Source organism: Balaenoptera borealis (assembly GCF_965194805.1).
Source record: "Balaenoptera borealis genome assembly, chromosome: 7".
Classification (NCBI taxonomy): Eukaryota; Metazoa; Chordata; class Mammalia; order Artiodactyla; family Balaenopteridae; genus Balaenoptera; species Balaenoptera borealis.
In genome coordinates, this window is record NC_138864.1 from 54971257 (window position 1) to 54996983 (window position 25727).

The 25727-nt window shown below is 40.2% G+C and overlaps 1 protein-coding gene across 11 annotated transcripts in view; it reads left to right on the forward strand.

Moving 5' to 3' along the window:
• Window positions 1–25727, forward strand: part of RAPGEF5 (Rap guanine nucleotide exchange factor 5) — a 219801-nt gene that overhangs the window by 99689 nt on the left and 94385 nt on the right. For all 11 annotated transcript variants that reach the window (XR_014246424.1, XR_014246425.1, XR_014246426.1 and 8 more), the window contains 2 exons: window positions 8714–8787; window positions 18672–18797. Coding sequence is in view for 7 of the 11 variants with exons in the window: in XM_082398268.1 (XP_082254394.1) it covers window positions 8714–8787; window positions 18672–18797 (200 nt within the window). In the remaining 4 variants the exon portion in view is untranslated. The remainder of the gene's footprint in view (window positions 1–8713; window positions 8788–18671; window positions 18798–25727) is intronic.

The window sequence follows — 25727 nt, forward strand, 5'->3', positions numbered from 1 at the left end:
CTCTCCCTCAAACTGGGTGTGGCATTTTATTCTATTTGTATCTGTTTGTTTCTGAATTGGTCACCTTTGTTCAGTTAAGTAGACCAATACTCAGCAGCACAGTTTCTAGAAGTTATTCTCTCCCCTTGAGGAATTCGTGATGTAGATTAGTAAAGACAGATGTTTGTGTAGCTAGTTATAAAATACTGAGATGAAAAAGCATAATTGTATAGAAAAAGAGCTTTGTTAGGCCAGGAAGGAAGGACTCTCCATTTTGTCGAGGGCCAGGGGTACAGGTCGTGAGGACGCGGAAGGGTTCTCACTAGAGGGATGGGGTTTGAGCTGGAGAGCACAGTGGACAAGAATTTCACCTGGTGAAGGTGGCAACGAGGGCATTCCAGGCTAGAAACAAAGAAATGTGGGGCGTGCCCTGGGAGAGTGTGAGACCCAAATGCCCAGCCTTCAAGGCTAGGTTGAGGCTTCAGCCTGAATGATGGCCAGTGTTTAATAGAGTAGGGATCCCAGGTGTCAAAACTCTCAAACCTGCACAAACTTGGGCGAAGCCCTACTGCATCAGAGATGCTGGGATCGGGCTGTGGAGTCTGAGTTGGTATTGAGCTCCCTGCGTGACTGTCATGTTCTCCAAGTGGTGAGAGGCAGGAGTCTAAAGGAATTGGGGGGGCGTGGCAGGATCAGACTGGCGATTTGGAAGTGGAACATCTGGGTGGAGAATGTATTGAGGGAGAGGCTGGCTGATAAGCTGTGGCAGTGGCCCCAGTGAGAGGTGGCGGGGTCATGAGCTATGACAGTGGCAGGGAGGGAGACGGATAGAAACGTTTCAGAGGTACAAGTGACAGGATGTAGTGAGAGACGGATGTGAGGGATGAGGGGAAGGAAGAATATGAAGACGCCTGGTGGCGATCTGAACTAAAGAACAGGCCCCCGGAGGAGGAAGAGGCTTGTGGGATATAGTGAGGGTGATGCATGTGACTTCAGACCTTTGTGTCCTCCCATCCTACTAAATAGATGACTCTTTCTTGAGGGCAGAGGTGGTACCACTACACCTATCATAGCAGCTTGTACGGAGCAGACATGTGACGGTCTGTGAAATGAACATCCTCAGTGTGTAACCAGAGTTGCGGGCCTGGAATTCAGAGAAGAGGGCAGAGATGTACACACAGCTTTGGAAATAACCCGCATAACAGGGAAAGTTGAAACCATAGGAACAGATAAGATCACTGAGGAAAGAGGCAAAGAGAGAAAAGAGAGCCTGCAGAAAACTTGCATTTTCAGAGTTTCAACATGATAAGGACCCAGAAAAGAATTTTAAAACAACAGTCTCAAGTTCAGCTGACAGACTGAACAGACTGGGACAAAGATACAGTGGTCATTGGTCAGCTTTCAAAGTGAAGTTCAAATGGCACTGGATGGGCCAGATTATAATAGTGAAGCGTGGTGGGATTGTAAATTGGTGCAGCCACTGTGGAAAACAGTATGGAGGATCCTCAAAAAATTAAAAATAGAACTACCATGTGATCTAGCAATTCCACTTCTGGGAATATATCCAGAGGAAATGAAAACACTAACTTGAAAAGATATCTATACCCCCATTTCACAGCAGCATTATTTAGAGTATCCAAGACATGGACACAGCCTAAGTGTACATCAATGGATGAATGGATATAGAAAAAACCAAACTCAGAGAAAAAGACATCAGACTTATAGTTACCAGAGGCAGAGGGTTGGGGGAGGGGGAAATGGAGGAAGGTGGTCAAAAGACACAGACTTCCAGTTCGAAGATAACTAAGTACTAGGGATGTAACGTACAACATGATGACTATAGCTGACACTGCTGTATGTTACATAGGAAAGTTGTTAAGAGAAAATCCTAAGAGTTCTCATCGCAAGGAGAATTTTTTTTCCTTTTTCTTTTGTTTCTTTTCTTTTTACTGTATCTATAAGAGAAGATGGGTGTTAGCTGAACTGCTTATAGTAAACACTTCACAATATATGTAAATGAGACCATCATGCTGTACACGTTAAACTTATACAGTGATGTATGTCAATTATTTTTCAATAAAACTGGAAAAAAAACAGACAAAACTTTAAACAGTAAAAAAAATAATAATAAAAATACTGTATGGAATGACTCATTGGTGACTACTGACCACTATTGTTCAAATTTTCCTGCAAAAACATATATAGTGATGCGTTGAGGCTTGCAACTGCTTTTTCCCTTACTTTTTAAAGATTAGAAAAGATTGAGCGTTTGGAAGCATTTGTGATTGTATGTTGGTAACTAAAAATGAATGTACTCTATCAGTGTATCTTGCTGGCAGCTCATTTCCATGCCCTCTCACGGGGAATACACTCCTTGTTGAATGTGGATGGAGTCTTGTTGAGAGGCCTCCTAAAATAAACAAAATGACCTTTCTCCAGGAATGGTACCAAAAAATAGCTGGTTACTTGGATGGTGAGGAACTAGATTCTGCCTCTTGTGGCCTGAAAAATACCTCTGTCTTTTCTTAACATTTTTATGTTCACAACCCACAGAACACACAAAAGAGCTTGACCTGGCACATACCTAATTCACATTTGTGAAAAATACTTTACAAGTTGCAATGCCTTTGACTTTTAATTTTTTTTCCTATTCTTTCTACTGTGTTCTGTTCTATTTCATTAAGAAAGAAATGAAAAGAAATCCTGGTCAGGATGCACATGAATGGATTTGCAGACGTGTAGTTTGACCAGCCTGTTCTGCTCCATCCTTGACCGAGGGCGACTTGAACTGCCACAGATACATACATTGTATGTGGGAGGACCAGGACAGGTTCCTTCACCTCGTCTATGAGATGAGGATGATTTTACTTGCCCAACTATTCAGGTTGTGTGAACATCAGATGAGACCCTTCATGAAACAGCTATCCCTCTGTAAAAAATACCACATAGGTGAAAGAGGACATTATTGCCAAAACTTTAATTCTTGGCAAGTTACTCAATGAATTATTTTTCTCAACTGTATTTGCTGATTTCTCACATTGGAACTTGAAGTGCTAAATTTCTGTTTGTAGTAAGATTTTTGGTTGGTTTGTAAATTAAAAAAAAAAAAAGTTTGGTTGATCCTTAAAGAACGCTCGCAACTCTAGTCACATAGTGCATTACAATCATTGTGTTTAATGACCTGCTGGTTTGGCTTCGACCTTTACACAATTGATCAGAAATTAAGTAAGCATCATTCTGAAAGAGTATCAGTCCCCTTTGTGTTTAAACAATAGTTTTGACAGAGTTATTTTTTTTTGTACAATATTTTAGTAAAAAATAAAACAAACAATAAATTATGCCAATATCTCACCACTAATATTAGAAAACTCAGGGCTGTGGGCAATGCACCTTATTCTCAGAGGGTTGCCCAGGAACTATATAGTTCTAAGAGTGAGGAGCGGGTAGAGAGAGAGATTTACTTTTAAGGAATTGGCCCACATGATTGTGGAGGCTGGCAAGTCTAAAATCTGCAGGTTAAGTCTGCAGTCTGTACAGTCTGGAAAGAGATTTGTTGCAGTTCACGTCTGAAGGCAGCGGGCTTGCAGAATCCCCTCTTCCTCAAGGGAGGTCAGTCTTTTTCTTTTTCTTTTTTTTTTTTTTTTTCAATCAGTCATCAATTTTATACACATCAGTGTATACATTGACAGAGTTATTGGGAGAGTTTTCTTAGCAACCATCCCAGTAAGTCGTGGGGAGAGAGAGCCTGTTGTCCCCAAGGAAGCAAGAAAGTGACATTCAGGCGAGCCCTGGCATCCTCCGAGGCTGTCACCAGTAACTCCTCTTGAATTGCTCTTGGCTAACTTACAAATAGATACAATTAAACTAAGTACTTTTATGTGAATTAGTGCTAATTAATCCACATATAGTCTTAGTTCTCTCCAGGGCTCTCATGTTTACCATTCAAAGCATACGCTTCAGAGCTTGTGCTGTCACTTTTGTTGTGGTAAGTTATTTTCAAAGGTCTTTTCTGGCTTTTGGACTCTGTGTGTTGAGAGATAAGGGGATGGATGGTTTGTGTTGGCAGAGTGCGGCTTCGAGCTTCCCTCGGTCCCAGAAGCAGTCATTCCTGCATCTGTGTTCCACTGGAGGGAACTGTCCCAGAATCAATATTTGCATAGGAAAGTTTCCCCCAACATATTCTTATTCTGATCAGATAAACGAACTCAGTTCATGAATCCAAGTAACTGCTTCCTCCTTGTTCTACCACGAGCCGCACTATGAGAAGGCACGAAGAGAAATTGCCCCTTAACGTATTCCTAGACATTAATCTCACAGTAAAAGGTCAACAAGGCATTCCCTTTTAGGTGGCTAACTATGTGGTCCATGAGACTTCATGGGGGTGATTATAAAATCCTCTGAAGCCCATGATAAATAAGGTGTTTTCCCCAAGTGGTGTATGTGAAACCCTGGCTAAAATGCATTCTTGGAATCATATTATTTTCAGTATTTCCAATAAAATTATGTTACGTATTATAAGAGACCACACTCTTTTCTTCATTATCAAGGTGCTGAGGTTAAGAGTCTACTAGAACTTTTGAGTGTCTCTTCATTACCCACATTGCAATCAGTTGCTGAGTGACCTTTGCCACGTGCCTTTAACTTACTTGTGTTTCTAATTCTTGCTCTGTTAACCAACATGTAACTCTGGGCAACACATTTTGAGGTCTTCAAATATGTGATAAGAAATGTAGCATTGTTGTTGAGGATAAGCTAGAAATACAGGACTGAATTTTTATTTTATCCCAAGTATGCTTTTCTGCTAATCTCTTCTTCCTTTGGTTCTATTTATATGTACTAAGAATTATGCCTAAATCTCAAAAAATAGTGTGAACTCTCAGTCATGAAATTGCTATTCACTGTCCTGCATATTGTATGCTGCAGTATAATAAGGTGAGAAAAAGAAGTGCATAGACACCAGAACATTGTTGTTTTAGAAACAAAAACATGAATGTAATAGGCAAAAATACTTCAAAATTTAATTTTCTTTATTTTCATCAAAACTGAAACTTTAAAGGGCAAAAATTCAAATAAAGCATAAATTAAGTGCCAACGTACGGTGGATACTTCATGTGGGCCAAGTTGTCCCCTGTAGGTATATTACTGAATTGCCCTCCAAAAACATAATTCCCCATTACAGGATGAGGAAAGGCTTCTTATATTAGTTGTTAGTTTGCTTATTTCTACAGCCCATTGCATTTTTAAGTGGAATTTCAGATGTTATTTTGTATTTTATTTTCCCCTTTTCATTCCTGCCTCTAGTTTTTCAAAGAAAACAGGAGTGTTTTTCTTTATTCTTAAAGTTCCTCGTAATTGGGCAACAGTAGCGTCAATGGAACATTTTGTTGAAAGTAGAAGAAAAGCTTCTGCCCGATTCCGCTGTTCCTGCCTTGCCTTTAAATGCTCAGCTGGGCTTCCCTGGTGGCGCAGTGGTTGAGAATTCGCCTGCCAATGCAGGGGACACGGGTTCGAGCCCTGGTCTGGGAAGGTCCCAAATGCCGCGGAGCAACTGGGCCCATGAGCCACAACTACTGAGCCTGCGCATCTGGAGTCTGTGCTCCGCAACAAGAGAGGCCGCAATAATGAGAGGCCCGCGCACCGCGATGAAGAGTGGCCCCCGCTCACCAGAACTAGAGAAAGCCCTTGCACAGAAATGAAGACCCAGCACAGCCATAAATAAATAAATAAATAAATTTAAATGCTCAGCTGGTAGGAGTTATCCTAGTTACCCGTGGAATTTAACAGAAGACTTTCCCTCCCCTCTTTTTTCATAAATGGTTATGAAAGACGTAGCTCATATATGCAGGTGTAGTCAAGTTGTGCCATTTTGGTCACTTGGAGAGAAATTGTTCATCTCAGCTAATTTTTACAGAGCTCATGCTGCATGCACAGCATTTTAGGTGGGTGCCATCATAAGCGCCATGCAGTGGGCATAAAAGGCATATAAAAGCAAAAGGTATGTGAAATAATATTTTTAAAAATACAGAGCAAAGAGCATGGTACTTAAAAGTACACAAAACAGTGCAAACTGAATCCAGAAGTCCAGTGGGCGACCTCACTGTCAGTGAGGTTGCTATGTCTGGGGCCTGATTTTGATGGAGAAGGCAGGAAGAATAAGTGGTACAGTGGGTATGAGCAGTGCCTTATTCTACTTACATATCACCCTGGATTACTTTTTCTTACTCATCTCCCTCCCCCACCTGCACAGTCCCCTGCCTCTCATATTCAGTTCATTGCCAAATGAACTCAAAAACACAGTTCAGGGGCTTCCCTGGTGGCGCAGTGGTTGAGAATCCACCTGCCAATGCAGGGGACACGGGTTCGAGCCCTGGTCTGGGAAGATCCCACATGCCGCGGAGCAACTGGGCCCGTGAGCCACAACTACTGAGCCTGCGCGTCTGGAGCTTGTGCTCTGCAACAAGAGAGGCCATGACAGTGAGAGGCCCGCGCACCGCAATGAAGAGTGGCCCCCGCTCACCACAACTAGAGAAAACCCTTGCACAGAAACGAAGATCCAACACAGTCAAAAATAAATAAATAAATACATTAATTAATTAAAAAGAATAAAAAACAAAAAAAAAACACAGTTCAAATCCTCCATGTTTCTTCAGCTCATTGCCGCTTCCCTGGTCCATGCCCTGGTTATCTCTAGGCCAGATGTTAAGCCATGGTCACCTAACTGGACTCCCTGCTTCCTTCTTGCTCCTCGTAAGTCTGGTCTCCACAAAGCAGGCAAAAAGTACCTTTGAAAGTAGACACATCATGCAGTTCCCGATTTTTAAATTCCTTGGTGCCCCCCCCCCACCACCATGTTCTTAGATTAACATCTGAATTGACCATGGTCCATGCTCTCTCCAGGCTTGTCTTGCATCACTCTTACCTGTCTTGGGCAGCTCCGTCTCAACCTTGGGTGTCAGCCCACATATCACTTCTTCAGAGAAGCGCCGTGCATGGCCTGCTCTCCGCAATGACCTCCCCCAGTTGGTTTTCTGTCATTTCACCATTTATCATGATCTTTAATCCCATCTTATTTTTAAACATTATTATTGTAATAATTATGATTGTTACTAGTTGGAACAGTAGTTGTTAGCTATCTCCCCAGCTAGTATGTGTACTTCATGAGGTCAGGAGTTTACCTATCTTGTTCACAGGAATAACCCCAGTGCCAGGCACCTAGTAGGTACTAAGTACATATTTGTTAAAATGGAAGAGCAAGCTATACAAGGAGAAAAATAATGAAATCCTAGAGTTTGGATCAGAGCTGGGTATAATACATTCTGATGTTAAATATCAGGGTGAAGCTGGAGATGAGGAGGAAGCTGGAGAATTCAAGGAAGACCTTCTGTGATGAACAGTGTTCAGACTTGGTGAGATAAGTGATACAGAGGCCAAAGCAGAGCACTTACTGTTATATTTTTTGAGACTGATTATTTAGCAGGTGTGCTCAAGCCCGATTTTATTAGGGAGAGGTTGGAATCAGGGGCTTTGTGGTAGGAGGTTATTGCACCGGTGCAGAAAGGGTGACAAGGACTTGGATAGGGAGATGCTGGGGAAGTATGGGAGAAGAGGTGGATTCAGGACTCCATAGTTTGGGTTTTTGGGGTAACAGTGCTCTGTACAATCCAAATATAAAATATTGTGCTTCCTCTAGCAATCCCACTCCTGGGTATATAGCCAGAGAAAACTCTAACTCGAAAAGGTACATGCACCCCAGTGTTCATAGCAGCGCTGTTTGCAATAGCCAGGACACGGAAGCAACCTAAGTGTCCATCAACAGGTGAACGGATAAAGAAGATGTGGCACATATATACAATGGAATACTACTCAGGAATAAAGAAGAAGGAAATAATGTCATTTACAGCAACATGGGTGGACCTAGAGATTATCACACTAAGTGAAGTAAGTCAGATAGAAAAAGACAAATATCATATGATATCACTTATATGTGGAGTCTAAAAAAATGATACAAATGAACTTATTTACAAAACAGAAACAGACTCACAGACATAGAAAACAAATTTATGGTTATCAAAGGGAAAAGGGGGGGTGATGGATAAATTAGGAGTTTGGGATTAGCAGATACACACTACTATATATAAAGTAGATAAATAGCAAGGTCCTACTGTATAGTACAGGGAGCTGTATTCAGTGTCTTGTAATAACCTATAATGGAAAATAATCTGAAAAAGTATATATGTATAACTGAATCACTTTGCTGTACACTTGAAACTAACACAACATTGTAAATCAACTACACTTCAGATTGAAAAAATCATGCTTCCTTCATTATGTAACAGTAAACTATTAGCCAAAAAAAATCACATAAAAAAAAATATGATGTTCTCACATGAACTGGATAGAAGCCTTCACCTCTACCCCAGCTCCACCTTGGGTGAAGTACAAAACTGACATGATGATGTCTTGATGGGTTGAGGTGACGAGGAAAATTGAGATCAGATTGCTCCAATGCCACTGATTTAACAAATGAGATAATGTACATGAAAACTGCCCAGCGCTCTTAGTTAAACTTTTCATCCAAATAATTTAAAAAGCAGTACTGATACTTACATTTTGGGACTCTACCTAACATTATTTTTTCCTGCCAAATTGCCATCTGAAAAGAAAATGACCTGATACAATTTTCTTATGATGCTACATTTGTTTAATATTGTTCTTTTTCTTTTTTTTATTTAAGCAATTGAACAAGATGAAGAAAACAGTGACAAACACGTAACTGTGACAGAGGCTGAAGGTGTGGCAGATCCTCAGGTGTGACAAGTTCTGTGACAGCCCCTCCTTACACCCTTCTTCTGTGGTGAGAGTGGTGAGATGGCACAGGTGTTTGCAGATGATACAGGTCTCACCTTTTGTGTTCTGTACAATCGTCATATTATGGGAATGAAACACTTATTTTTGATAAGAGATATTTCACAAGAAAAACCTAAATTGCTCTTCATGTTTATAGTTTGATTCATGGGGGAGGGACAGATACGGAGACATCCTTCACTTCCCAGAGACAGCAAGCAAAGTAAGTGAAGAACCAGGGGAGACCGCCCTAGGGTAGACTGTCCCCTGGAGATGGCAGAGGAGAATCAGCCAGCTGACAGCATGACAGCTGGGACAGGGCCAGACAGATCAGTGCGATGCCTCACCTGGCAAAGTTTCTTTGCCCACCCCCAGCATTTACCTTGTGGTATGGACATGCTTTTAGTAGCAGCTGACCTCCAAATACTATGGCAGCATAAAAACTTTGGGTACCCTACTGCTATCAACTGTTAACTTTATGTAAGTGCAGAGCATTTAGAGATTCTCTGTGGGGACAGCAGGGCGAAAAGCAGAACAGATGGCGTAAGGACATTTCTTTTGCAAGCCCTCAACAATTCAACTCCACTCCTCAGAGTTCCACCCCCTTGACACCCAGCTATAGCCTTGTTTGACATGGCTAAATACCTAGCTACCATAAGCCAGTTTGTTAACCCTTTTGAGTTTTAGGTGACTCATCTCTAAACCTACCTGATAGGGGAGCTGTGAGGATTAAAAAGAGAAGTCTGTTGAATAAATAAGCCATTGCATTTTATTATACATAAGAACGAGAAAGGAGCGGGTCCAGGGGAGTGTACTACTAAGAAATCGATCATGGTGTGTATAGAGCCATGGGTTGATTGATCTACCCAGGGAGAAGAATCGGAGCTACTCTACACTCAGGGGGAAAGGAGTGGAAAAACTCTGGAAACAGACAAGCCCGTTTGAGCCCTTACCCCATGCAGGGTGTTGCTCCGTTCTACTAGCTAGACCTACAGAGGAAATGGCCTCTCAGGATTGTGGTGATGGTATGCTGGTATCACGCGGGTCCAAACTCATCAAAATGAATACATTAAATGTGTGTGACTTTTTGTATATTAAGTATACCTCAGTAGGCCTGGAGAAAAAAAGATTCTTAGTTTGGTTGACCCCACACACTTCACCTTTAAAGTTGTAAGTCTGTGGATTCTGGTCAGAATAATCACATTAGCTTTCTCAGCCAGGGTTGCAGAGGTTGTCATGTTCTAGTAAGTTCATATAAGGACTTGTTTGGAATGGTTTTGCTGTGGTAATATTCAGAATGCTGCAATCCACAGGCTCAGTGAAATTACACTTCAGGCTTCCAAGCAAACCTGGGCAAGGATGGCTTTCTCAAAGGTTTCTTAAGGCATTAAGTTATTAGTAGGACAGTTTATTATTTTGTTTCTAAATTTAAACTATTTTTAATTTATTTTGGACTTATTCTGTGGACAAAAGGCTGTTTTAATGCAATTTTATTCCTCTATGTATCTCAAATGGATGCATAGACCTTGCTCTACGAGGTTTTGTGGTTTTTCTTCAGCAACGGTGACATCTCTGTGCATCTACAGAATGTACAGAGGAATGAAATCATGAAACCAATTGAAACCAGTGAATCGATAATTAGATCAGGAACAGATTCTCTTTAGGTTTAGAGAGTCATGAGTTAATTCACTGGGCTGCATAATTATGTAGTCTTCAGAGTATATTTTAAGCAAGTTAAGTGCACACTGGTTTCTCATTCCTTCCCCGTACATGATGAATTACGTCACTATGGGGAACATGTCCCCTGGCTGTTGAAAACTTTGGGTGTATAAAGGGTTAAGCCAGTCACTAACTCCAGAGAGACTGGGCCTTGCTGTACGCAGGTTTACCACCTACAGGAAAACTCTAGTTCTCTCCTCGTCTGTTGATTCCTTTCTTTCCTTTCTCTCTAAAAATATCTTTTCTGCCTAGGAAACTCCCTATTTCCATGCAGTGATGTGTAGGGAGAATGAAGGGAGCATGTAGCCTGGGGTTTACATCCCAGGCCTTCTTCCTCATTGCTGGGTGCCTGGAGGCAAGTTCTTTATTGTCTCTAAACCAGTTCGTTCCTGTAGGGTGGCATCCGTCTCTTTGTCACCAAAGTGTCCCCACCGTGCTAGGCAGTGACTAGCATGCTTGCTTTTCATCTTTGTAAAGTAGAGGTGTTATAAAGTTGTCATGAGGTTGAAATGAAGCGACATAGAAACGCGTGCCAACCTGGCACATAAAAGAGTTTCCGTGAATGTCAGGCAGCATCCGTGAGGTTAAGAGTGTTGTCTCCTGGGCCAGGCTGCACTGTCACAGCAACCCGGGGCAAGTTACACTACTCTCTGGTGCCCCATGTTCCTCTTCTGTAAGAGTATTGAGAGTTAACACTTAGACAGTACTGCGAACGCACTCTTCTAAGCTCTTTGTTTTTATTTACGTACTTAAACCTCACAGCAAACCCTGTGAGGCAGATAATATACTTACCACCACTTCACAGATGAGCTGCTAAGTGGTGGGGATGGGAATCCAGCCAAGGTAGTCTGGCCCCGACACCCTTGCTTTTAACCCCTATGCTAAACTGCCTTTCTAACATCTGTAAAATGGAGACAATTATTTTGAAGATCAAATGAATATATGTGAAGCAGTTAGAACAGTGCCTGGCACACAGTAAGTATAGCCTGGAGTTATTATCATTGTCATGGTCAATATCACATTGCTTTCTGGTCTGAATATTTAAGGTATCTAACAGGCCTGGGCTGCAGTGTTGCTCTGTCTGCCGTTATGGTATCTGCACTTACAGGAAACATTCTAGACGCTTCACTCGTTATAACCCTTTATTTAGGACTAAAGGATTAAAGAATCTTTATCAAAATGTATAGAATTTTTGCAGGTTCTAGTGAGATATTCAATGAGTAATTTATAACATGCTGAACTTTGGAAATTCTTGCTTTTATTCAGGTGGCCATAGACCACTGGATTCAGTAATTATTTTGTCTCCTATTCCTCCATTGGAATCAATCATTTAAATATTAAGTGATAATAACTGTTAATTATACAAATTGATTGCCACATAGTTCATGATTGTTTTATCAGCAAAGTGTGATTTTTCAAAAAAAAAGACTGAAGAAAGCTCTTATTTAAGGTTGTGATAGCTATCATAGAAAACAGATGACCCTTTTAAATCCTTTGTGTTAGAGTTTATTAAATTTATGTATTCTCTCTTTTTTTAAACTACTTTATTATTTGCCAACTTTGCTGCTCTGCTTAGCAAAATGATCAGTAATGTATACAGATCTGAGCTGTAATTTCTGTCAGGTCAAAACAAGATAAAATCCTGGTGACCTCCCTATTCAGGTCTGAAAATTCAAGGAATTAAATATATGTAATGAATGAACCCCTTACTTCATCGATTATGTAAATATGTAATGTATTTAGTCTCATCAGAAGAGATAATTATATAAGTATAATAGATTAAGAACATATTTAAGGGAAATAACAGTCATAAATTCCACGCAGCTATGGTTTCTGCCTCCTTCCCCGCCCCCGGCCCACTTTGGCAGGACACAGTATCACGTGGTGTTTGTAGAGGATGGGTCTGTGTGACCAGTGTGGTGTATCAACACAAGTAATTCCACAGGGGAGGGGGACCGGAGCAGTGAACCCCCCTGAACTTGCACTGCCTCACCTGTACAGTGAGGGACCGGGAATCACTGAACGCTTCCTAAGGCGCTGTGATGCCCCAGCATGGTGTCTGAGGCCCGTCCTAGTGATGCCCTGGACATTAATAAACCCGCCTTTACCATCACACTTTTTATCGCGTGTACTTTTTACTGTATGTTCTTTTCTTGATCCTTTCCGCAGTTATCAAAGGGTGTATTTTTCTATTCCAACCAGTAGGAAATTTGTCATAGTTTTCTTTCTCTGGAGAAAATTGAGAAAATGAATAATAAAATGAAATTTTTAAAATTATTCATTTATTATGAACTGTCTGCTGAATTTTCCTGGACAGAATTCTACTTTCTGTGTTGGAAATAGGTAACGTATTACGCCATCCCAGTCCATCAGTGTTTTATTCTGTCACTTGGACTTTGTGTTTAAAGTAACAAAAAAAAATTTATGAATTTCTATTCAAGATTTAAGTTTTGAAGAAATGAATCTATTATGTAGTAATCAATACGCATTTACCCGAATACCCTGAATTTGTATTGAAAAGCATTCTGTTATTACAAAAGTGCTTTCATGAAAGGTGGATTCTTTCATTCTGTCTTTCCTTCCCTTGATAGCGATTTTTGCATGGTGTTTTAGAAAAGGTGATTTTTAAGGTTATGATAATGCAGAAAATGCTTCCATACATAGAACTGTGCTCTTTCACCTTATGTCATAAAGGCTGTTCATTTAGTTTGCAGTTTTTCCTAAGGAAATTCTGTCCAAGTTTCATTTCACCACTGAAAGAATGGGCGAAACATTTCTATGACTCCATTTATAAAGGAAACAGACTTTTCATTTACATTCATAACATTTGTCTTCTCAAATACTGAAAATGATACAAATAGCTTTAATTATGCATTACAGAGATTTTTTTTTTCAAAGCAGACCTTGAAATAAGGCTCTTATATAACTCTTCTGATGGTTACACCTTAATCTTTTATTTTTTTCTGGCCTAATAGTGTTAGGTAAACTGTTTATAATTAATTTCATGTAGATAAATTAAGTAGTCCATGAATGTGAAAGTCTAGATCAAGGGCTGTTAGTTATCTTGCTTCTCCTGCCATAACAAAGCTCTCAAAATATATTAATAAATTCATGGCTTTTTTGAATTAAATCACTAAATTACAGAACTGTGAAAGGAACCCCCCAGAGAACATCTGGTTTAGTGTGGTATTTCCAAAGAGGACTGTCTTATAAAACTATCTAGGATGTACTGGCATCTCTCCGGGATTAAAGTTCTCTAGGGAATGAAGAAGCTTTCATAACCCTCCTTGAAAGCCTCTTTTGATAGTTATATGTAAGGAGTGCTATAGAATTGATTATCTTGTGAAAACGCATCTAGAAATTATGCAGAAACCAGAAAATCAAGATAGTAATATTCCTTTTTGAATTATAAGATGATTTAATTATAAATAAGAAATAATTGAGTCAATCTGAAACCCATTTTTTAAAGTAATAGCATTTTGTGTTTAAAATACATAATTTGTAAACCCAAGTTATCTGGCTCTATTAAAAATGTATTTCCTCAAGAAAGAAAAGTCTCTATTTAGGATCCTAAGCAAAAAACTCATGTTCACACAGAAACCAAAAAAATAATCGAGGTCTCTTAAATTTCCTGTACTCAGTTCTACCGTTTTTTTGCTGATGCTATTATCAGTTGTTTTTTAAAAATACATATGGCGCCCACAGACAGAAGGAAAGACTCTCTCTCCAAATTGGAGTCTATGGAAGCTTAGCCCGGTTGCTTTGGAGCCTGTGCTGGTGAGAAAAGGTAACAGGCTCATTCTCACTCGCCAAATTAGTTAGCTCACGGTGCTTTCCTCCTGTGTGCCGCCCCTGCCTGGCCCCATCCCACAAGTGCCCTCTATTACACAGGGCTGCCACACCGGGGAGCAGAGAGAGATGGGGACCAATCCATCACACTACTGAATAAGCAGCCACGGAGCAGGTCCAGAGCTTGCAGTGTCATTAACACCCTCTCTCCTATAGCAGGACAATATATTAAACACCGTGAGGATGACAGGGATGGAGAGAGAAGAAATCCTAGTTGGTCAACATAAATGAATTTTCTAGATAACAGAAACATATTCCTTTAAGTGTCAGAACATTTAAAGAATGTTAATAATTTTTGTGTAGAAATTTCCCTGAATAATTTCCTTGCCTTCATAGTTTAAAGGAGGATCCTTAACACTGCTTATCCTCTTTTACTCTCTAGTCTTGATTAAAAGAGCATCTTCAAGATTGGCTCGTGTATTCAGCATTCTCTCAGGTTATGGGCTCCATTAAAATCCTGACAAACCAATACACCCTAAGGAGGATGGCTAGGATGGTACAAGGATCTAAAACCAAACTCAAGTGGGCCCTTATTAATGCTTGGCAATCTGATTCTACTTTCCTTGTCCGGTTGCCTCTTCTTTCAGGCCAGGAGTTGAGAAACCACAGCCTACTGACGGTTTTTGTAAATAAAGTGTTATTGGAACACGGCCATGCTCATTCATTTACATACCGTCTCTTGCTGCTTTTGTGCTAAAACTGCACACTTGGGTAGTTGCACCAAAGACCACACGCCCCACTGAGCCTAGAATGTTTACACTCTGGCCCTTTACAAAAAAAGTCTGCCAACCCTTGGAACTGAAATGACCATTACATGCCTTCTTTTCTTATACTTCCAGGACCTTCTCACAGTCCTTACTCTCAGCTAATCACCTGACTTCTTATTTCTGAAATAGAGGCCTTCAGAAAAGAATTTCCTCGTTCCCACCACCAGATATGCTAACCTACCGGCGTGTTCCCCCCATACTCCACCTCCCCTCCTATTACCGTGAGTGAAATACTCATATTCATGTTTCTGAGAGTAGGTCTTGATGCTCTTTCCTTCTCAAAGACATTTCTCCTAAAAATGCCCTCTCTCTTGCCCACATCATCAACTTTCCCTCTACACTGTATGATTTCTAATAAAGATAAATGTGCTGGAATATCCCTCACCCTAAACAAGCAAGCAAAGCCCCCTGCAACATCACTCTTTAACTAGTGCCCCATTTCTTTTTTTTTTAATTATTTATTTATTTAGGCTCTGCTGGGTCTTAGTTGCGGCACGTGGGATCTTTTTTTGTTTTAGTTGCGGCAGGCGGTCTTTTTAGTTGCAGCATGCGAACTCTTAGTTGCGGCATAGATGTGGGAGTTCCCACACTAGGGATGGAACCCGGGCCCCCTGCACTGGGAGCGAGGAGTCTTACCCGCTGGACCACCAGGGAAGTCCTAGTGCCCCATTTCTTGAAATAAAACTCCTCAAAAGAGTTGTCTTTCATTCTCTGTTAAAACCATGTGAATAAGGCTTTTTTCCCCCTACCACTTTTTTTCTCAAAAAAAAAAAGTTACATTCAAAGTCACCAGTTACTTTTGTTAAATTCAGTGTCAGTTGTTTTGAACTCCTTATTTGATGTTTCAGCTGCGCTGGATACAGTTTTTCACTCCCTCCTCCTTGAAACACCGCTGTCACTACTCACTGGGTTCTCCTCCTAGAGCCCCTCCTCCTTATTCTCCTTTTCAGATTACTCCTCATCTTCCCAATATCTAAATATTAGACTCAGCTCATGGATTTCTTCTCTTCTCTGTTTATGTCACTCCATTGGTAACTTCAGTCCTTCCTCTGGTTTAAATACCATCTACATTCTGATGACTCCCAAAGTCCTATCTCCAGCTTAGACTTCTCTGGACCTCCAGACGGCCAACCTGGCAGTTCCACTTGGATGTCTAATAGGCATATCCCTTACTAGATCTCCTCCCCAAGTCTCCCAATCTCAGGAAATGACAACCCTACCCTTCCAGTGACTCAGGCCAAATATCTTAGAGACCAATTCTGCTAGCCCTTCCTTTGAAACAGATCCAGATTCTAATCACTTCTCCCCATCTCCACCGCTACCACAAGTTCCAAGCCATTTCTTGTCTGAAGACCGATCTTCTAATTGGTCTTCTAGCTTCAACTGCTTCCCCCACCCCCCCCACTTAACAGTGTTTTCTCAACCCAGAAGACAGAACGATCCTGTTAAAATGTCAGATTATTCCAGTCCCATGTTCAAAACATTCCTAAGTATTTCCGTCTTGTTCAGAAAAAGAATGTAAACCTCTTACACGTCCTGTAAAGAAGCTGCATGTTCTGGTCGGCTTCACCTTTCCGAGCAGTCCCACCGGGCTCTCCCTTACCAGCTCTGCTCCAGCCCTGCTGTACTCTTTGCTCTCCCTTGAACATGCCAAACACACCCAAGCCTCAGGGCCCTTGCTCTTCTGTTCCTCTGCCTGTAACGTTCTTCACTTCCTTTATATCTCCACTCAAATGTCAACCAAAGAATCCTTCCCTGACATTTCTATCTTAATAACATTTCTCTGTCCCTTACCCTGCTTTGTTTGCCTTCATGTCATATATTACCATCTGCTGTTTCATATCTGTATGTTATATAATCCACATCCCCTGGTGAATATAAGCTCCATGACATGTGGGACTTTGTTTTTATTGTTATTATTGACCACTGTATCCCTAGAACCTATAATAAATCTTGACACGTGGTTGTTGTTCAAATAAAATCAGTTGAGTGAGTGACTGAGTGAATGAATGAGTAAATAAAATAGGGAGCTAGGGGAACGTACATGGGAAATGCAAAAAGGAGGATATCATAAATAGTGGTATTTAAATATTTGGAAGTTTGTCATATTGGATAAAAAATAGACATACTTTCAATTGCTTTAAAGGCAATACTAGTACTCATGGGTTGAAGTTCAGTGGTTTCAGAGTTTTGTCTAGCATGATAAGGGACTTTCCAATAATTCTGGCTCTCCAGCACTGCACAGGCTGTCTTAAGATAAACTGAGATCCTTGTCCTTGGAAACCTTGGAGACAAACTGGAAGACTACTTGTGAAGGATGCTATAAACATAAATGTCTGACTTTGGTGGAGGAATTCCACTTGCTGTTCCATGGGAATCTGATTTGGGCCACGTCAATGATTTTGTTTGTTTGTTTGTTTCCTTCCTATTTGTTGGAGAAACTGCTAGTTAAGGTGATGTCCTTGCCCTTAGGAATAAATACTTAGTCATTGCTTTGAATGGATGGTTCCATTTTTCTGATGCCCACTCAACAAAATGTGTGTTTTTAAGTACAAACTGTTAAGACCCTGAAGCTGTGATCACTTGCTGCCCCCTTCTCCATATTTGGTCATGTTGCTGGGTCCGTTCGAATCCTATAGACTGTATAGGGTAAAACAAAGACTTGATAGTTTTGGCTGTTCCTGCCAAGAGTAACTTCTGAGTTCCTTTTAGATCGTGTCCTGATATGTCAGTGTGAACCATTTCTGAAAGAATTTGAGCAGAAACAGTTCATAATGTGTGTGATATAACCATTTTTTCTTTCTGATCAAAGTCCTAGATTCTCCTTCTTCATATTATTATTATTTGGTACTTGGGTATAATAAAAAGTATGATGCTTTGTGGACCATTTCTAAACCCTGATGAAATTTGAAGCTTTCTTTTTGCAGTTTATTTTTAATAAACTTTTCCACCATATTTTATGCAACATTGGAGGTATTTTACTAATAATGCCCCATAGTAACTTTCCAGTTATGAAAAAAGAAGAATTATCTTGTGATCGTCTTGTGAACTCTGTATTTGTACATGGAATGAGCTGGTGGAGCTAAGGAATTAGGAGGTTATGTACTGTTATTTTTAGTACTCTATCACTTCACCCTTATTGCCAGAGTAGTTCCTGGCTAACTTTCCCATGAGTTTTTAACCTCTTGCTGGGCTTATGTAACAGGAAACAGGCTGTCAGGAACAAATAGTGGCAGATCAGGAGCACCCTTTAGTAGCACATGATTTAGTTTGCTCTGCCTTTCACTCTCTTAAAGTAGACTGATAAATGATCTCACTTTAAGTCTTTTGGTGCGGCATTCCTAGGTTAAGATAATACAATTTCAATTTTGGAAAGGCAAAATATTTTACCAAGACCATGATTTAATCCAGGCGACAGAGAAGATGAGTTTGTTATAAGGTGAACTTTGCAGTGGTGTCATGTCCTGGGACTGTGGATTTAAGTATATCTTTGCTTTTTCTCCAACTCTTAAGGCCGGGGTGATATGCAAACTTCAGGAGAGAGATGATATCGGGCGAATTGAACTGGTCCAGAAGCTGGCAAGAGAAAACTGTCAATTTTTGCAGACGGACAAAAAAGAACAGGAGAAGTCTGAACATGTAAGCCCTTTTCCTATTGGGGATGCGGGTTTGAAGGGGTGGAAAATGTTTCTGCCTGCTTATATGTTTGAAGGAAAGAATATTTTATTTTAAGTTCTTTAGGTTTGGGGTTTTTTCCCTCCAAAAGCATGCTTTTTAGTAAAAAATGACAACTACTATAATTTTCTAAGCCAGTGGTTTTGTAAGAGATTTCTTCACAGAGGTAAATCATGTAGAAATATAAGAACGCATGGCAAATATGAATGCATGCCTATTTGATGGCTTTCAGGTTTGACTTGGGGGAGTTTCACCCCATCAGATAGTTTGTGGAATATGAGTTTTGAAAGAACATTACGATCTGTCTTATATGTCTCACAAGAGACAGATAAGAATGGACGAACATATTCTAGATGCTCACACTAAGTGAGCGAGTCAGAAGGGAGTTTTCCCAGTATCTTGTGAGCGTTCGTGTTCCAACAAGAGTTATATTGTTTGGATGTAGTTAAACTGGAGGAAAGGGACGCTCTGCTCAGTTCTCCTGAAAGCAGTTATTCAGATTGAGCCTTAGAACTGAGAACGCTGCCGTCATGCTAGGGAGACAATGGGACCACTTTCTTCTGCTTTACATTGTTGTCTGTTGACTTCTTGTTGTTTGTAAGGCTTCACTCTCAGTGCTAAGCTCTCCAGGATTGCTCATGAAGGGGAAAATTCCTCAGTGTTTATGAATATGTCTTTTCTCTGACTTTAATTTTTCCTTGGAGTTTTATTTTCAACCCTTTCCAAGGGGGAAAAATATTGTTTCATGCTTTTTCTGCTGCAAGGCCATCAGTAGAAATGCCAGGGATTTACTGAGCTGGAGAGGAGGTGAGAAGTCCAAGGATGGCACGCTGTTTAGTTTGATAACGTAACCCGTCTCTAACCATTCGGCAAGTCGTTAGCATTGGTGTCTCAAGGGGGAGAATAATTAGCAGTTTCAAAGCCTTGTGATCGCAGTTATCCTAGAGGTGACCATTGGCTTTAAGTGCGAGTGGAGGTCTCAGGAACCTTCACCTCGGTAGGTACTACTGAAAAGTTAAGGGACTTGTTTGAATTGTTAAAAAACACCCTGAAGGTTGACTGCATGTATATCTAAGACTGACTCCTAACTTCTTCTGCGTCCTTAGAATATTTGAATATCCTGGTTCATGTCCTAAATTTCTCAAAACAGTATTCCTTTCGATTCATTTTAATTAGAAGAGCAGTAGTTTTCATATGCTACATTTTATTGATTTCAAGGTGCACTTTCCCCGCACATCTTAGCATGTCTGAAATCAGGATGAGTCTTAAAGTTGATGATAGGAAAACATGTCCTAGTTTAACTGGGAACACTTTTCTTTCTTAGTGGTCCTTAAAATGGATGACATATTTTACAATGGATTGCATACTCAATTCAGTGGATCGGTGACAACCTGAGGGGAGGGCGAGATCTTTTAAAATCAAACCAATAGGAGATAGAGTACCACTTCACCAAGATTAGAAATCATCAGCCTTAGGCCACAGACAGCTTTATGCTTATTAAAAAGGTACCTGTGTTGCCTTTGCCTTATTAGTTGAATCCAGAATATTATAGTTACAGCTAATGAGAGTATAATACACTCCAAATATATAGTAACAGAAATCTGAACTTGCTGCTCTTTATTATAAGGACTTTTACCATGGAACGGAAATTTAGTGGTGGAAGGTTTGCTTACGGTTTGCTTACGTAACTCTGCTGGCAGTTGTGTACTCACTATTCTCTTTAAACCTTCATTTTAAGATTGTAAGAGAGAGCACTAAGGTTTTTTTACTTCTTGCATGAATGTCATAATATTGATGCAATACAGCTCTGAAGTGTGTACATTTCTGAGAGGAAAGATGATGTATAAATACATATTGGAATGATGGTCTTTTCTGTGTAGACTTTTCCTACTGAAGCTGAAAGTCAGGAAAGGTGACTATTAAGGATCTTTCTTCCTTAGTGATAAATACAAACTTAGCCATTTTGTGGTCTCCCTCCTACAGGGTGACACCGTCTGAACTGATCAACCCTCAAGGCTGAGACTTCCATAGTACTCTACCAAACAGAATATTTGATACTAGGTGCTTCTACTTTTTACAATAATTTATAAGGAATAAAAATCATCTGGTAGCTTTTTTCACTCTTTTATGCCTTAAGCACTTGGTATAAAGATACCTTTGCTTGCCCACTGAATTCACTGTGTCCATGAGATGATTGCAGCATTTTCATTTTTCCTGCCCTCATTTTCTCTTCAATAGCAGTCATCTGTTCTTGCTCATGAAAACTCAGTTATAACACACAGAATATACAGAGGAAATTGCAGTTTACTTAGTGTAAACCCAGTCTGCAGTTTCCTATTCTTATAACAATAACGACCAAACCCTAGAGTTACATGCAGATTTCCTTTCTTTTGTGATTCTCAAATGCGTCAACTACCTCATCTACCATTCCTGGGCCAAAATTATTTAAGTGCGCAGTGGTAAAATTTGAGTTAGAATCCCAGTTGCCTATTGAGTCATTCTTTTCACTAAATGACTTTGTTTCTCCAGTCCTAGAATGTCACACCCCCTTTTGTACATGTATGCCAAAATGAGACAACTACTTTGAGGTACTACTGCATAGAGATAGACATGAATTTGATGGAATAAAGCTTTTGTTGCTGGTACATCTTGTTACAAATGGAAGGGGCTTCGAGATTTCTGAGTGGGCATATCTAATATCTTTTTAAACTGGTAAGTGCCATGATTAGGTTATAAATGGATGTAATTAGAGAAACACTTGACTCTGTGCTTTTGCCAAGGGGTTTCTGAAACTTAAAAAAAGTTAAATGTGTAATTATCACAAGTTTCTCAGCAAGCACTTAGTTTTCCTATTTTATATTAACAAGCTGTAGGCAAAATTAGCCAGCACTCATTCCTAAGTGTTGAAAATTATGTGAGAACTTTAAGAAGGGGACAGAAATGGCTATTTCTTATAAACATTATGAGAGTGAGATTAACATTTGGTCATTAATTCTCTAAAGAAATTGCCTCTTATGTGGGCATCATATTTTCTAGGCTTAATTCTATGATTATATCCATAGAGGAAGGGGCACGTGTTACCAAATGGGGACTTTTGAGCTTGAGCTTGAAGAATGACTAATGGTCATAGAAGGGCAGGACAAGGGAGAACACTTAAGGCAGAGGGACCAGCAGGAAGGCACATGAGTTGAGCCCTGGGCAATTCTTAGGAAATGAGGTGGGGTGAGGTGGGCTGTAAGTTGTGAAAGACCTGGCAATCCACTCTAAGGAGTTTAGACTTGCCTTTCTGGTAAAGGAAAGCCATCAAAGAAGGGAAGTGGCATAATCAGATGTGGTCTTTTTAAGATCTCTCTGGCATTGGTTTAGAGGAAAAATTGAGTGGGGAACAGGGACATGTTGGAGAGAACCCTTAGAGAGCTATTGTTGTGAGTCAGGTGAGAGATGTAAGCCTGAAGCAGGGTGGCAGCTCTGGGAAATGAGAAGGCCACAGATGTTGAGCCATTTAGATGGTAAAATTGGCAGAATTTGATAATTCTGCCAATTATCAGTGGGGGATAATGGGGGAATGTGTGTGCTAATTTATACTAAGCAGTTTTTGAATTTGTTATTGCGGTTTCCTGGTGCAGACATGAGAAAGTTCTGTTTATCACCAGAATGGTTGGTCACCTTTGCCAAAAAGCTACATAGACATTTACCTTGTTTTGTTGTCCTGCAGTGTGTTTCAAGTGTCTGAGATTTATGCTACAGAACACTGTTTACCTCATTAACAAATTGTTTGACGGAGTTTCTGGCTAACGGTATGGAGACTACTTCTTCTGAGACCCAGATACTTGGACAATACCTTAAGCACAGAGAGTCTCTGGTAACCTCAAGATGAACTAAATTATTTGGCCAAAGCTTTGGCATTGGCTGCAATGATGTGTGTGCCTCCTTCAGAACTAACTGTGATTTTAGAGATGCTCTCCTGACCCACAGTCTGAGTTGGTGTTTCTATACTGTTATTCTAGAATACTCTTGGTTGTTTATTCATTCAATACACCTTTATTGAAGCTGATGTTGTTGGGGATCCAGAATAACTGTGGTGGTTCCTACCTGAAGGCGTATAGTCAGGTTGTGGAGAAAAGATACTGACACACATAACAGCAATACAAGGAGGCAGTGGTGATAATCCCCAGAGAGATACATGGGTGTCAGAGGAAGAATTTACACCTGGGGAAACAGGATTCTTTCTCATGGCAGAGGTTGAGTTTGATGTGGACCTTAAAGTAGGTTTTAGGTTGGATTTAAACAATCCAAACTGAAGAATAGCATTCCTGGAGGAAAGAATAGCATTAGAAAATGCACAGAAATATCTACAAATACAAGGTATTTTTTTGGAAATCAAAACCATTCTGTCACCAGGGTACCAAGAATGGGGGTAAGGGAGATGGTGACAAGGATTCAGGAGATGGACGAGTTAGTGAGAAATGAGATTGGGACCAGACTGTGGAGGATTTTGAGGGCTGAGACGTTTCACTTCATTCTAGAAATAATGAAGAGGCATTGACTTGTTTTGTTAGTTTTCGTAAGAAAGTAGGATGAGGGGGCCCTTCTGTGAGGTAAACGATATTATTTCAGTGTGATGAGTCAGAAAGCTGAGGCTGGTGAGTGATCAAGCAGAGATGGGCTAAGTGTGAACTCAAGTCTGACTACCCCTGGGTGGCATCTTCTCTCAGCTGTCATCACCGGAGGGACGCCTGGTAGGAGGACAGGAAGCTGAGATGACAAGAATCATGAGAGTCCTGAGAAAGAGGGACCACTAGGAGGACAGCCCTGAAGGAAAGACAGACAGCTACATATTGAAGGGATGGGGGTGGTGAAGTGTGGGAAGGAACAATGAAAAGGGAATGCTAAGCTACTAGCTTATTCTGAGTCCTGACTTTTTAAAGTGTATAAACTGTTCACATTTAGTATCTGTGAAATAGCTGGGTTAAAGTATACATCTAGATGTGGGTGCTGTTTAATGGCATACCACTGCACTGTTTACCAGAAAACCGAAACTCAGTTTCTGCTGAAATGTCGTTTATGCTTTGTAGTGTATTAACCTGTAGAGTAGAAATACTAACAAGCAGCTCCTGAACTTGACTTCCTAATTTCCAAACTGCAGAAATGAAGGTCTATAAAACGTATGTGAGAGCCGTGCTAAGTGATGCTTTCCCTAGGGACCCTGTCTGTATCCCTCCCTCTCCCCACCCTGCTTTCTTCAATTCCTTTGTTATGTCTGGGGACCCACCCTACTTCCTTCCCCTTTTCCAATTCACTCATGAAATATGGGTGGGAAGGGGATTTTACACGTTCTGAAAATGAATCTTGGCATAGTCTGCTGCCAGGGTAGGGTCCCTATCTCTCAACTTCAACCGGAATTTCCTTTCCCCTGTTTCCTGCAGCCTCATCCTGGACTCCTGCTTGCGTCAAAGGGTTTGCTGGTTGTGGATTACTAGGGCAGAAGTGGGTTGGAGTATTCTGGCTACTGCTACTCTTATTGCACACCCTAGAAGTTGGTCTCTGCATTTCATTTGGTCTATTGCTTAAAAAAAAAAAAAAAAGCAGCTTAATATAAAGTGAAAGCCCTCTTTATACTCTACGTGAAATACTAAAAGGAAATGGTTTTATCATTCTATATTCACACTTGCATTGTACATCTAAGTGAGTAAAATTAAGACCAATCATGGCATTATTTGAAGTTCACCGGTAATTTAGTTTAACCAAGAAACTAAAGACAAATAGAATGTTATAATATTATTACTTAGTATTGAAAGCCAGAATTCAAGTGTATTAAGCAAGTCATAATATATTAAGTTGCCCACTGCTGAGAAATTCTGTGTAGAAACCATGTATTTTTCTTAATGACAAAATCCTGACTTTGTGTTGGTTTGGTACTAACACGCATACCTTTTTAGAGGAAATTGGCTTCCTTGAGTGAGTTGTTTTAGTTCGTTTTTAATCTGGATTAATTTGGTCACAGAGTAACCACGAAAGTGATAGAAGATAGGTCTTGCCTCCAAGAAGTTTACAGTCTAGCTGAAGAAACAAATTCACACTTGGAGAACAAGTGAACCATTCAAGACAGTATTTAACGAAGTGTTTAAACAATTTCCCAGGCCTTCAGGGAGAGGGAAATACCTCTGGTAGACCTATTCACAGTGGCAGCAATCCAAAAAGAAGTTCTTCTCAGTTTTCAAAAGCAAGGTTTACAAGTCTGGTTCACTTTAAATTCTGCTTTTGTTTCGTTTTTTTCCTTCCAGAAAAATGGCAGCCAGTGGACGTCAGTGCTGTGCTCGTGCTGTCTGGGGGGCCATCTGCCCATTAGCTGGATTTTTAGGTTCTCACAGAAAGCCCACTGCAAGTCTCAACATTTTAAAATATTAGTTTCAGTTTTTAATGTTTTTAAAATTTTAAGCAGAGAGGAACTTGTCATTATGATACTCATTTATTTTTCTGAAAATATTCAAGTTTCTTTTTTAAAGGCCCAGTTAAGAACATGGACACTGTCTCAGTTAGTTTGATTTATCAAAACCATATTCTCAGTGGATCTTGGATTCCCTATGGTACAAATGCTGCTCCCCAGGTTTATTAATTTCTTCTACTTGTAAAAATAAAATAGCCATATCATCTTTAGTATGTCTAAGAAATCATGAAGGTGAAATATTGGAAAATAGGTTATTTTTCTTTGACTTTTGTTCCTCTCAGTGGTGAACCTCACTCCAGACCCCCGGCAACCTTATATTCTTTTTTTCTCTACCCCTATCAAGGCCTGGTCTGCATTAATATAGCAGTATTAATACCTTGTAGGTTGTTGTCTGATCAGGTAACACTAGAAATCTTTGGTGGTTTGGTTTCATTTGAATTTCTAAT